A 13,759-nucleotide genomic window follows, 5' to 3' on the forward strand; every position below is an offset into this window, starting at 1 on the left:
AAAATAGAGGGAAAAAACACCTTTTAAATCAATTTTCTGTAATGACTGGCACACATACATTGTATTAAGCTGATCTTTTTTATATATCCTAAAAGACATGTATGTGTCTTACTTTTGAAAAGTAATGACGGTGACTGTAGGAAACAGCATGGCCTCTCTGTGAACCACTGGTTTTGAAACCCTTTTAAGAAGCAGCCGCTGCTGTTTGCGTGATTGCTTTCACATTTTCAAGCTCTACCAAATCATTTCTTTTTTACAGGAGGCCCTGGGTCTGTACATGTTAGTGCTGATTAGCAGTGAATCACACCATTTTCCTTTCCAAAGGGCAACGGCAGCTCACTTCATCGCAAACAATTGTTTCCCCTCCAGTCCCTAATCATGAGCAAGTGGTGTTGCAAGTGTAGCTCCCAGCCAGAGCGCTGGGGCTGTCAGGACGTGACGCAGGGAACGCGGAGGGGTCAGCTGAGCCTGGTGTCAGTGACCTCAAGGTTCTGCATTGAGGTCAAAGTGAAAAACTCTTAAAATAGTCAGGTGGACAAGCCTATGTATTTCCAGCAATGTAGATATACACAAAAAACATGACAAGCAATCATAGTGGAGGGGTTTGTCATCAAATCAATCTTAAATACTGTGTATAGCAGCCCTCAATATGAATTTTAAATCCATGGTACAGTGCTTGAAAAAAAACAAGCATTGTGCCGATTGCTGTACGGATTAATTGAATCGAGGGCTGTTAAACCATGCATTTCAGTATTTTATTCAAGTAAGGAGTATTTCTAAGAGGGCTGGTGCATTTGAGTACTGTACCACACCCCTATTAACCCTTTCATGCATGGCGACCTCATATGGGGGTTGATAAAAACTGTTCTAGGCTTGCATGGGGACATATGGAAGACGCAAATGCATGGTAGCCTCAGGTGAGGCCAGGAGACAGTGTCTTACTTTTGTTGCATAATGACCTCATAGGAGAATGCAATCTTTCACTTGGGGGGTAATTTGTGCTTGAAAGCTTTAAAAACAAGGATTTTAAAGTTGCCTAATTGACTTTTGCTGAGGATAATATGTGTAATATGCAATCCTTTCAGTTTGAGTTTGCTAACGGCTTTAAGTCTGGCCACCACACCTGCACCTTAAATGAACATTTTTGTACTTTTGTGACATACATACCTAAACCGCAATAGGGGTATTTTCCAGATTGCAAAACTGTGAGACGTTTCAAAACCTTTTCAGAAAAATATACAGAAAATGCCGTGACATGTTTCGGCATCTCTGTTTTACCTCCCTGCTTTCATGAGTTTTGGCCATTTGCAATTCACACTCCTCTGATTGGATTCATTAGAACCTGCAGCAGCACATTCCGAGAACAAACACAAGAGGTACAGTATTCCTAAACCAGGACCACTCAGCTCTTAAAAACACGGCAGATGATCTATAAACAAATCTACACAGGGATGGAAATAAGACTCCCATTGCATGCGCTTTGATCCATTCCTGGTTTTACTGTGAGCTGAAAAAGACACACACAAGCTTGTTACTGTGGCTAACCAAGCTCCTATTAAAACCTGGAATGGGTGAATCTGCTATGCAATAGGAGTCTTCCTATAGTACCATCTCTGGTACACATGTACCGTATCAAGGAATAGGGAAAACGATGAGAAGCAATGTATTTAAAGTGATCAACTTTAAGATTTGTTCATTGCTACACCAGCTGCAGAACCTCTTAAATTCTCTGCAAGCCTAGACACATGAGCACTGCCAGTAATCCACGTTCACACGCTGTCAGTGCAATCCTCCGCACGCCTTGCATAATAACTGTCAGGTACGGAATTAATCACAATCAGTGCTTCGCAGAGTCAGGAAAACCTGTTTGACAGTTTTGTGTAACACGACCAATGCTTTGGTCTTGAGGAAGAGCATGTTTCACCTGAGTACCCAGTTGGGGAGTGCAATTTCGTGTCCTTTTTAGGCACCTGTGTTTCCTCAATCACTTCCCAGCCTGTAGACGACAAACAGAATCCGATATTTGATGTAAAAGGTATTTTTTCAAAGGAAAATTATACTCACTGTAACTAATTTCCTGTCATAAGCTATTGACCTGCATGATCTGCATGAATTTTAAAGACCCTTCCACCATCATACCGTTCATGTTATTAACACTATAAATTTGAGACTCTTGTTTTTTTTTTTTTTTTTTAATGATATAAACTATGGCGACTCAGAATACTGCCACCATTAAACTCTTTATTCTTCTGTGACAGAGCATAGTGAGTAGTGAGTGTGTGTGTGTGGGGGTGAAGGTTTGATAGCTGGCGGACATCTTAGTGAAGGGACAGTCTGCAACCAAGATGGCTGCCAGCCACCAAACGTTCACCCACACGCACACGTGCACCCATGTACACAACCTATGCTCTGTCACATCTTCCCATTGGCACCTTCCCTCAGGGGTGATGAGTTGACCTTCTCGTTACCATCACTAATAAAAGAGTGCCTTTATTAAGTCTAGAGTGGTGGTATTTAGACCCTTCTCTGTTTAGATCATTATAATAGACCTCTCTCTGTATGATCCCAGTGTTATACTCTATTTAAGGCACTGAAATGGTATATCTCCATTGGCACAGTATTAGCCTGAGTGGTCACTCCATGTGACTTGAGTTTTGGTCTATTTATAACAAGTCAGTGGGACTGGGTAGCCATCACAGTAAAGGGCAAACTGTTTGGAGGGCACATCATGCATTGCTGTGACGTTGCTGTAGCACACTGCATGGATTTCTGTACACTCTGGGTGCATGAAACAGGTAGGTAAGAGACACTAAAAGCTGTTTTCAAATATATACCAGTTTTAAGCAAATGCACAAGAGAATGAAATATTGCCTTTTATACTTTTTTTTTTCACCTAAAATCCTACAGGCTTTCACAGCTTACATTTTTCATCAGTACTTTCTATTTGACTGTCATGTTCTTTATCACAACGTTGTGATAAAAGCAAGCCTACTGTCCAGAGTAATTTCACTGATCCTTATTTACAGCATTGCTATGTATTTAGTGTTTCAGATTGTGTGTTCACTGTGTGCATTTCTGGAAGTTATTGTGTTCTGATTTCAATCAGGGCATGCCTGGTGATGTTAGGTCTTTAAATGCACCCTTATAGAGTTGATGGCAGTGTACCATATCGTAACATATGCAAACTGTAGTGAAGCATAACTAAGCTATATTTAGGAACATTGTGGTACATCAGAAATATGGTACTGTATGCATAATAATAATAATAATAATAATAATAATAATAATAATAATAATAAATACAAAAAATACAAAATGACGATTTCACTCCCATTATTTTTTTTTAATAGGAAAACACAAGAAATAATTACAAATTACAATGTGTCCCTAAGTGTTCTATTGTAAAAACAGTGCAGAGTAACTGGAATTACACAAAGGAGTTTCAGACTGAAAGATGGAACACAGGTTCAACTTCACATGTTTTTATCAAAATGACAGCAATAACAACATGATTTTGTAGAGAAGTCGGTTTTGCAGACAAGAACCTCTTATACAAATTATTTTTTGTTGGTACAGTGACAAGTGGACTAAAAGGTATTTTACACAGGTGCGCGCATTAGATATGATATTTTATTGAATTTTGTAGGTGCGGAACTGGCTAACTGCTTTCCCACAGAATGGATGACTTTGACTACAGCGTTCACATATCTGACAAAGACTGGGACGCCTTTCTAACAGAATCCGAGGAATGCAGTTTATCACAGCCTTCCCTGGCCGGGTTAGAAGAGTCGTGTTTGAGTGATGCTGATGATTCTGAGCTGGCCACGCCCCTCAGCAGAACAAGGCCAGTCAGGCTTCACACCTGCTCAGTGGAAACCACACTGCCTGACTTCTCCATAATCGACCCTCCAGACTTCTCAGGCTCTCCCAGTGAGCACGACCAGCCCTTCTACACCTCCCAATATGGAAGCTATGCAGGGGAAGATGTCCTGTCGGGCAGCGACGAGGAAATGGACCTGGAGACTGTCAACAGGTTCCTGGAAAAGTTTAAGGAATTTGCAGGTCAAGAGAAGTCTGCAATGCAGGACCAATCTTTTCTGGTACATGGTTATAGGAACCAGCCAAGCTCATCCCAGACTAGTAATTACGATGATAAACCATGTCACACAGCCTGTGAGGAGGAATATACTAAGCAGGGTGATGATTCCCATAGAGAATGTGTAGAGACATCACAATTAGGGCAGTCTGGATCAACAGGGACATCTAACAGAGAGGAATGTTGGCCAATGAGTTTGAAGCTAACTTATGAAGGCTCAACTGAGAACTTTGAGTGTTTGGCCAATACACAAGAGAATGCTTCAGCAGGAGATGAGGCTGGTTTGCTGAACTGGACAGAGCTGGCATCCGGATCCAAAAGGACAGCTAGTAAAGACCAGAGTGGAAACAGTAATGAATTTCTACAGGAAGAAAACTGTTGGTCTGTAGAAGTGCAACCAATCCATAACCCCTCCATTCAGATATCAGAGAATACAGAAGAAGACTGCACTATACGTCAGCTAAAAGATCATGTATGTGGGGATGTTTCAACAGGAGAAGCCATTCAAAACTGGACAAATCTGTCTGGATCAGCAGTGCCAGCCAGCAATGAACAAGGTGCAAACAGTACTGATTCTGAAGTGCACAAACAAGAAGAAGCATGCTGGCCTATAGGAATGGAAATAATTCACAGTGACTCCACTGAGAATGTTAAAACTTCTTCAAATGCGCAAACAAATCCTCCAGTAGAAGAATCTATAGGCAATGCATTAGAGGATGCAGCTGAAACAGAACTTTCTGTATCAAAGGGACCTGATAGAAGCACCCTGTGTGAGAACTCTAATGAAACTCTGGAACCAAAAAAAGAATGTTGGCATGTCGGGATGGAACTAGCTCGTAATGACATCGCAGAGAACATGGATACACATGGAGCCCTGACAAATCATCAGCTGATAGCCAAGGCTTCTGGGGACGTTACAGGTGAAAACCGTCAAGATTTACAGAGCTGGACAGAGCAGTCTGGATCAAAAGGGATCACTAATGGTGACCAGTGTGGAAACAGAAATGAAATGAAAGAAGAAAAAGAAGAATGTTGGCATGCAGGAATGAAGCTAACCTGTAGTGACAATATGCCGACTTCTGCAAATCCACAAACAGACCTCCCAAAAGATGAACCTACCGGCATAGCAGCTGGAGCTGGAGATGACACTGCTCAAGAGTCACAGACTTGGACAGAAGAGTCTGGATTAACCACACCTGTTAACAATAACCCCCAGTGTGAAGACTGGAGTGAAGGGCTGCAGAGAGAAGGTTGCCCTACAGAAATGGTTCCGACAGAGAGCATTCAGTCTGCTTTAGACAAAAGCCAGGCCAGAGATGAAGACAGTGCACCCAGAAAGGTTTTGCCAGATGTCACTGCAGAACAAAATACCTTAGTAAACACCGCCTATGTGATTGATATCATACGTGAAGCAGTGTCCAGTAATCCCACAGCTCTAGATAAACAACCAGAAGAAAGCTCACACAGTTCTGTTCTGAATGACAGCTCATCTGTCACGTTTGGGGCTCTCATTTCAAATAGCTCTGCACAGCACAACACATGTCAGCAAAATTCAATGGATTGTGCAGTTACAGCCGGCGTGAATATAAGTGATATGACCCATGAAGTTGCCTTTGATGAACTCTCAGGCGATAGCTCATACATTACATTCAGGGCTTCAGTTAGGAGTGACTTTGTGCCTGTGCAAGAAAGTAACAGGAAAGACCATGTAATCGATGGAACAGTTTTTAAGGGGGAGCGCCCCATGCAGATTACAAATCCAGATATTTCAAAAGCCCCAGCACCCAGTGATCCAACGCACCCACAACCAGCTAATGCAACCGGGTTCAGCAAGGCAGCAGAAGGGGCCTCTTTGCACCTGCAGGAAGTCCAGCAGAATCACATATCTTTCAAAGATACTTTACATTCTGCGGATTCCAGCGATTCCTATGTTCAGGAGCATAATGCTGGCAAGAGTGAAGTAGATGATACTGCCAGTAATCCAGGTTCAAAGCCATGTGCTGTCATTCAAGACAGAGCAGTGCGCAGAAATTCAACTGAGCATTCAAATGTAGAGAAGCCACCCCAAGTTCATGCAATCTCACCGTTCTGGGACGTGATGGAAAAGCTGACAATAAATGATATTTTATATATCAAGCAGCTGAACAATAGTAAGCAAGCAAGGGAGGTCCCTGTGCATGAAAACACAACGGCAGACGTTTCAGACACGGCAGATTGTGAGTATTCCACACATCTGGAAGACGACAAGCGTGACACATCTTATGGGAATGATATCTATGTTACTTCAGATTCGGAAGAGTTTTTACCCATGCAGGAAACTAAAGCAGATCGCATTCTAGACTTCATGCAGTTTGTAGAACCGCAAGATATTCCCATAACCTCCAGTTCCAGTGAGAACAATGAGGCTCAGCTGTGGAGGAGAGTATCAGAAACCGGTTTGAAAGAGGCAGCACAGTGTGCAGGAGCTGGAATCCCCCACCTGACTACAGCTCCTTCAGAATTTGTGGATGAAAAATGTTTTGGTGGGATTTGCAAAGATATAAGCGAGAAGTCATTAAGAGCATTAGAAATCCAAGCAAGTAAACAACATGAATTCAGTGTCAACGAACGTCTTCTCTTGCAGTCCTGCAAAGAAGAAGCTGAAAATGCTTGTCTCTCCGCTGTGAATCGTCCAAGACTTGAAGACAGCAGTAACCCAATTGTAGTTCCTCCACTTATTTGTTCTGCCTCAGACTTACCTGACAAAGAGAGCTTTAAGATTTCAATATCTGAAATCTTCGGGTATCTTTTTGGCGGCAGTCAACATGGAAATGATGCATGCCCTGTTTCTAATACAGAACCCTCAACCATGTCAGTTAAGGATCGTGACCTGTGTAATCTCTCCGTACCTGAGATGTATGATTACTTTTTCTCTGAGTTTGAGGCAGGAGGTGAGGCACAGAGTGAGGGGAATATGCCTGCACCTATTTTCCCACACTCAAGATCGTTCGACAAGGCTCTGACAGTCCCCGAGATGTACGATTACTTTTTCTCTGAGTTTGAGGCAGGAGCTGAGGCACAGAGTGAGGGGAATATGCCTGCACCTATTTTCCCACGCTCAAGATCGTTCGACAAGGCTCTGACAGTCCCCGAGATGTACGATTACTTTTTCCCTGAAGAAGACGGAGAGAATCTTCATGAGGAAGGCGAGGAAGACTCTGGCCCTATACATGTAGTGACACACGTTGACCAGAGTGATCATGAATCCACTTTCGTGCCTGTCCCAGAGGCGTATGATTACTTCTTCAATAACAAAGAAAGAGAGGGAGATTTATTTGGGATGTTCACCACATCGCTGCGGAGAAGACATTTCACTACAGGGATTAAAAAAGCCCTTGCAGGCATCATGTGCATGGTGCAGAGGGACAAAACAGAGGAACAGCCCAAAAACAAGTTGCATCCATCCAGGGCTGGGAAGAATGAAAACCAGGATCTGTCTGCACTGCAAATACAATTCCCTGAATACGAGGTACTGAGATATATTGAAGAACAAACAAGGTCAACTGAGGCTAGAGCGGCAGCAGCAGCACCAAGTAAGCATTTGTATGTTTTCTGTTAGTTTTGATTCAGTTTCCATTGAAGGTCTCGACTCAGTTAGTACAGTTTGGCGAGGCGCCTATCATTGTCTTTAATGTAGATGCGCTAAAATGATTCCCTTATATATATATTTGCATCATATATTTACAATTCTTTTTTTTTATATATTTTGGAGAACTTATTGATTTAAATACATTTAGCAAACTACATTTTGTGCTTAGTCAGCGGTTTATATTTAAGTTTAGTGGTGCTCGCATACCCCTAAATCTCCATAACCTATAGAAATTCATTCATAACTATAAACATTCAACCATGGAATAAGTTACTATAAAATTACTACAGACTTAGCAATAGTATATAATGTAATTGGTATTTATAGTAGCATTTTAGAAGACCAAAATTATTCTATAATAGTATTATAAACTACTATAGAATCCTATAGAAACACTATATAATACTATAAAGTTACATAATAATATAGTACAGTACTATACTATAGGGCACTATATGAATCCTGTAGTATCTTATAGGAATACTATAGATTTGTTCCATAATGCTTAAACATGCCCAAAGTATAAATCACAGCATGCACATTTTTTGAATATACAGTAGAGTATATATGCAGGCTATTATATCCCTGTTACTGAAACACATTCACACGCACACCAAACAGGTTTCCAGGAATGACTAGCTGTTGGTGTTCTTGGCAGGCATGTGCTTTCTGGCTAAGAGCACATAGCATACTGAACCAGAGCCGCCCTTGTACTTGTTTCATATTGGAACCTGAAAGGAACAGTTTAGAATTGCCAGCTCTGTTCTTTGACAGGCATGTGCTTTAATGCCTATTTTTGTTCCAATAACTTAAAAAAACAGCCAGTGGTCAGAACAATAACTATTTAAAATTACCACCAAAAGTTTAGACTTGCCCTATAAAAATGATAATAATTGAAGCTTTTTTTTTTTTTTTTTTTTTTTTTTGTGGTCAACTTAAACTGTTACTTTTTCACAGGATTTGTTACAGCTGATCTGTTCAGACCCTGAGGCCCTAATCCTGCCCTGGGTGGCTAGTTGCAGAATACTAGAGACACACTAAGCACAGCGTTATGGGAAACTAACAATAAAAGTTACCTTGGAGCCTAAAACAATGAACTTGTCTATATAATTACTGCTACTTTTTCAATTTGAATTACCAGTACTTTCTTGTTTATTTTGTTTGTTTTCAGGAAAAGGAAATGTCCTTATGACTCTTGATCAGTCTGACATGGGTTTAGTTTGCATAGCCTTTGCATCCTGGGTAATTAAATCTGCTAATCCACATTCTCCAGACTTGTGGAAAACTGGTATGTAAGATTATTATTATTATTATTATTATTATTATTATTATTATTATTATTATTATTATTATTATTACTGTAATGTTCTACAGTGAATCTCTGGTGCTTTAGTTTCCCCCATGTTTCATCAAATCTTTAAAGATATGCAGTACCCATCTTCTTACCAATATTGTACTCTGCATATATTTTTAGTGGATTTCTTTACTGCAAGAGATATGCATGTACAATTAGAGATTGATTAGGTTTTCATCAATTTAAATGATGGGTGAGATAGCCCCCAAAGTTTCAAAAAAGTGTGATTGGAAATATAGAAAAGCATTTTTTTTTATTTTTTTTTTATTCAAAACATTTTTTTTTTCAGCTTTGCTGGCAAATGTTAGTGTGATCTCTGCAATTCAATACCTCAGAAGATATGGGAAGGAGAAAAACCCAAAATATTTGTAACTGTTAACCCCTCGTGTGACTGCTTTTTTTTTTTTTTTTTTTAATAACGAAACATGTTTAGTTTGTATTCATTTTATTACGCGTATAGAGTTAAAAAATATATGTATAGCTAAAATATTTTTGTAAAAACAGAAATTTGTAATACAGGATGTGTCCAAATTCTTAAACGAGCCAAATGTATTTTTTTTTATGAAGTTATGATTATGATAGGAAAATAAGAACATTGTTCAGAAAGGTTTGATGACGGTATTTGTGTGATGCAATATGTACGTATTTATTGAAGTAATAGTGCTGGGAGATGGGTTTAAGTCTGCATTGTATAGAGTATTCTATTTTAAATCCTTAATTAACAGAATAATGTGTTTATAACTGAAGGGATTAGACATATTGATATTAAATTCAATAACGTTTCGACTAGAAGCCTTTTTTGTCATTGAATTTCAGTTTGGTCTAGTATTTCTACATTCCGCACTACACATAGGATTGTTTGAATAGTTCTGAATGCTATAACTAAACAGAAAAACATAACGGGAATTGAAATAACGGAAAGGGGTTAAGGTGGTCCAGCCAGGTCAGCAGAAGTTTGTTGAACTTTCAATAAAATACAAATCGCATTATTAGAAAAACGTGGGGCTCTGTTATGTAACTGGCTCACTATGGGTTGCACCAGGTAGGTTAGCAGGATTGAAGGAACATCTGCATGGGGTTGTTGGCAGGGATTCCGTGGGTATTTGAAAACGCGGTTAAGGATGTAAGTATTTTGGAGAAAACTATGCATTATCTGTATATATTGCCCAGTGAATCTATTTAGTGTGAATCACATCTGAAAATGCCATGCTTCTTGTGTGTGTGTGTGTGTGTGTGTGTGTGTGTGTGTGTATATATATATATATATATATATATATATATATATATAATATATATATATATACACACACACACATAAGACAATTTACAATTTACAATGTCTTACAATATCCCCTAACTGTGAGTGTGTGTGCATCATGTTTTCTGAATGTAATGACTGACTGTGTTACAGGCTTCAGAACATTGTGCTACCAGACAGTTTGTTTTCGCATTGAACTATTTCTGCATCATAGCTTGGTATATTTTACATATCCTCCACATGGGGCTTCTTCACCCTGTATTGCCTTTTGTGCACAGTTGTATAGATTTGCATTTGTTTTCATTGTGTACATGATTAATGCTTTCAACCAGTCATGTAACAGAGCAGAACCCATTGTACAGGTCAAGTGCAAATCCCTGGGCTCTCAATAGAAGGCAGCAGAAGCCTCATTGCCCACTCTACAGGTATTTGCTAGGAAGTGATTGAGTTTCTGGCCATCATTGGCTGTCAAGATAAAAGTTGTAATTATACAGGTTTCCCGTTTCTGAACACTATATACAATAATGATCAGCGCCATTTGTCCAAATATGATAATGTTGTCCAGAATGAGAACAAACCTTGGGCATTTGAATGATTATAAACGCTCTGACATTATCCAGCGTATATACTTATGTGCTGTTTTTCCTGTATAATAATAAAGTGACACTGAAAACCATTCTTAAACTTTTGTGTTGATGCTATTGTTAATTTTACAGTGATTTCCAGAATTCACTGTTAAGGGGCAGTTACATCATGTTTTTTGGTTTATTGCTTTTACTGGTCTAACCATTGTTCTGTCCCTATGGGCGCATCTTGGATATATTTTATTTTTGTTGTTGTTGTTGTCTCCTTCTTGGGTTAACTTTTTTTAATTCGTATATTTCAGGTACCCATTCCTTTTTGATATGTAATACTATTTGGTTTGATTTTTAATGTTTATTTTCCTTTTTTCAATGTTTGTTCATTTTTTATTTGTGGTGGTTTTTTTTTTTTTTTACTTTTGTGATTCTGTTCATGTGTTTTTTTTCAAATTATTATTTTCCAATTTATAGTGAATTATTCATAATTTTATTTTGTCTCATCATGGTATTAATTGTTGTTTTATTTTCTTAAGCAGGTTTTCTTTCATGTGTGCTTACATGTTTTGCATATTTGATGTTTTGATCTTATGTCATGAATTGCATTTTTTTGTCTAGCTGTTGGTTATTGTCTATATTTTTATAGATTGTTTATTTTTGGATGTATATTTTACTTTTTTTCATAGAGTCTTAATGTTTCTTCATTTTGTTCGTGATGTCCCATGTGCTATTTTTTTATTATTTATTATTCATTGATGATCATTGTGTTATTATTTGATTTTATTTATAAGGTTTATTTACTTCGATTCTTTGATGTTTTCTGGGCTTATATTTATTATTGGCAATTGCATGTTTCATCCGTACATTTGCTTTCATCTTTGAATTATTTTGTTTGTTCATGTTTCATTTTCATCATTTGTATTCATTATATTTTGGTATCATTCTCATGCTATTTTTTTTGTAGTTCATTTGCGTATTTTATGATATTTTCTTGTTTTTCATGGATTTATTTTATTGCCTCATTTTTTGGTCCCTTTTATATTGTATCTTATATTATTTAAATTTTGATTGCTGATTTTGAATTTTATGTTTGTACTTTGCAGTCATCATAGTAGTATCTTGCTATTTTTTTGGTTCATTTGCTATGTATGATATGATTTGTCTTGGTTTGTTTTTGTGCTCTTCAATCTTTGTTTTTTCGCTTTTTATCATTTATATTATGAAATTTATATGTTTGGTATTACACATCAATTTATTATTGCTATGCTTTTTTTTGTTTGTTGTCAGTTTCGTCTTTGTGTATGTCTGATGAATTTTATCCCTTCAGTTTGTTTATAGTTTAATTTATTCTTTGTTCACCATACTTGATCTCTGTTCGTATGTTCATTTACTTTTGTTTTGTGTCATTACTCATAGCTGTTGCAATTATTATTTCTTTTGTTATTTGGTATTCTTTATTTTTGTGTTCTATTGTACTAATTTGTTCTTCCATTTGGACATGTTTATTATTTCTTTGTTATAGTGATTATATCATTTTTTCACTATTATTTGTCATTGATTTTCGATCTATTCTATATTTGATGATTTTCATTGTGTTTTCATATTTGTGTGCCATATGTATCATAGGTCATTATTGATCGTTATTGTCATTCTTTATATTTAATTATCATAGTTATGTGTTCTCTGATCAGGACCTGCAAATGTATTCTGTTTGATGAGATGTCTTTGTAATCATGCAAGCTTAAACTGTTGCAGTGGCAGCAGGCTGGAAACCCAGACTGAAGGTAAGGCTCAACCAGAGGATAGTACAGTATGGCTCTTTTATTTTAAAAGGCTCTTGGCTTTACACGCCGTCGACATGCTTTAGCTAAAAACAAAGGAAGTATTGTGTGCTATAAAACACCACTAGAGGAATTTGCATTCCAGAAAAAAAAATAACTAAACGTTTTCTTTTAGTTGTGTGCAGATCATTTGCCACTTTGTACTACATTTTACATATTTGCACAGACAGAAATGCATTGAAGAGACTTAGATGCACTGTTGGATGTTTGATTTTCATAACCTTGTATCTCAAATTCAAAATGATCTCTGTGGCAGTAATGCAATCTGCCACTCTACAGTAGTTTAGATCCATTGAACAAACCTCCGTTATAAAAAAAACAACACAATAGACTGACTGCATGGGCCTATAGTGGAGTTAATTAATCTGTGCTTCTTCATATTATCCTAATATTTTAACAACTAAGGGATCTTAACTTGCACAGCCTATAACAGAAGAGCAAGATTCATGAGAAGGCCCTGCAGAACTGAAGAACCACGTGCCTTGACAACACAGCTGTCCTTTTCAGTGAGATGGGATCCCTGTCCCATAGGACCCAGGCTTCCTCTGAGACCAACCCCTGCCTCACTGCCTCTTTGCTGGCATAGGCACCATTAATATTTAAAATCTGCAACACTTGTGCCCTGTCATGCTCTGTGAAAAAGTCAAACAGGTGCTATGAAAGTATAACAGTGTGTCTTTGGCTTCACTGCACAGTCTTCTTCCCAGTCTGTCAGTATTTATTTACCAGTCGTGGATATAACACAAAGCCAAGAATAAAGGTAGTTAACTGAATAAGGAAATTATTGTTAATTCAATTTTTTTAAATAAATTAAAATTAAAAACTATTACTGTATTGCTTTTGGAGGGGGTGATTTAAACAAGTGTATCTAGCTTACAATAATTCATATATATATATGACATAACTGATAATGTTTTTAAGGATTTTTTAAAAAGTACCTCTGTAAATAAATGTCACATGAATAAAAAGTATGTATAATTTCCTATCACACTGACAAACCTATG

The 13,759-nt window shown here is 37.8% G+C and overlaps 1 protein-coding gene across 1 annotated transcript; it reads left to right on the plus strand.

Moving 5' to 3' along the window:
- Nucleotides 1-2,712: 2,712 nt before the first annotated feature.
- On the plus strand, nt 2,713-10,354 carry LOC121328283. Its single transcript, XM_041272878.1, has 4 exons — nt 2,713-2,795; nt 3,647-7,668; nt 8,896-9,012; nt 9,368-10,354. The coding sequence occupies exons 2-4, from the start codon at nt 3,678-3,680 to the stop codon at nt 9,448-9,450; spliced, it is 4,191 nt and encodes a 1,396-aa protein (XP_041128812.1). The 5' UTR covers nt 2,713-2,795; nt 3,647-3,677; the 3' UTR covers nt 9,451-10,354.
- Nucleotides 10,355-13,759: the final 3,405 nt, after the last annotated feature.

The sequence above is a fragment of the Polyodon spathula genome, chromosome 16 (assembly GCF_017654505.1).
Source record: "Polyodon spathula isolate WHYD16114869_AA chromosome 16, ASM1765450v1, whole genome shotgun sequence".
Classification (NCBI taxonomy): domain Eukaryota; kingdom Metazoa; phylum Chordata; class Actinopteri; order Acipenseriformes; family Polyodontidae; genus Polyodon; species Polyodon spathula.

Bases quoted from the DNA above. Each gene is read 5' to 3' on its own strand.
- LOC121328283 (XM_041272878.1), top strand. From the start codon at position 3,678: ATGGATGACTTTGACTACAGCGTTCACATATCTGACAAAGACTGGGAC. The intron at 7,669-8,895 runs GTAAGCATTTGT...GTTTGTTTTCAG, and splicing joins AGCGGCAGCAGCAGCACCAA to GAAAAGGAAATGTCCTTATG. The intron at 9,013-9,367 runs GTATGTAAGATT...TTTTTTTTTCAG, and splicing joins TCCAGACTTGTGGAAAACTG to CTTTGCTGGCAAATGTTAGT.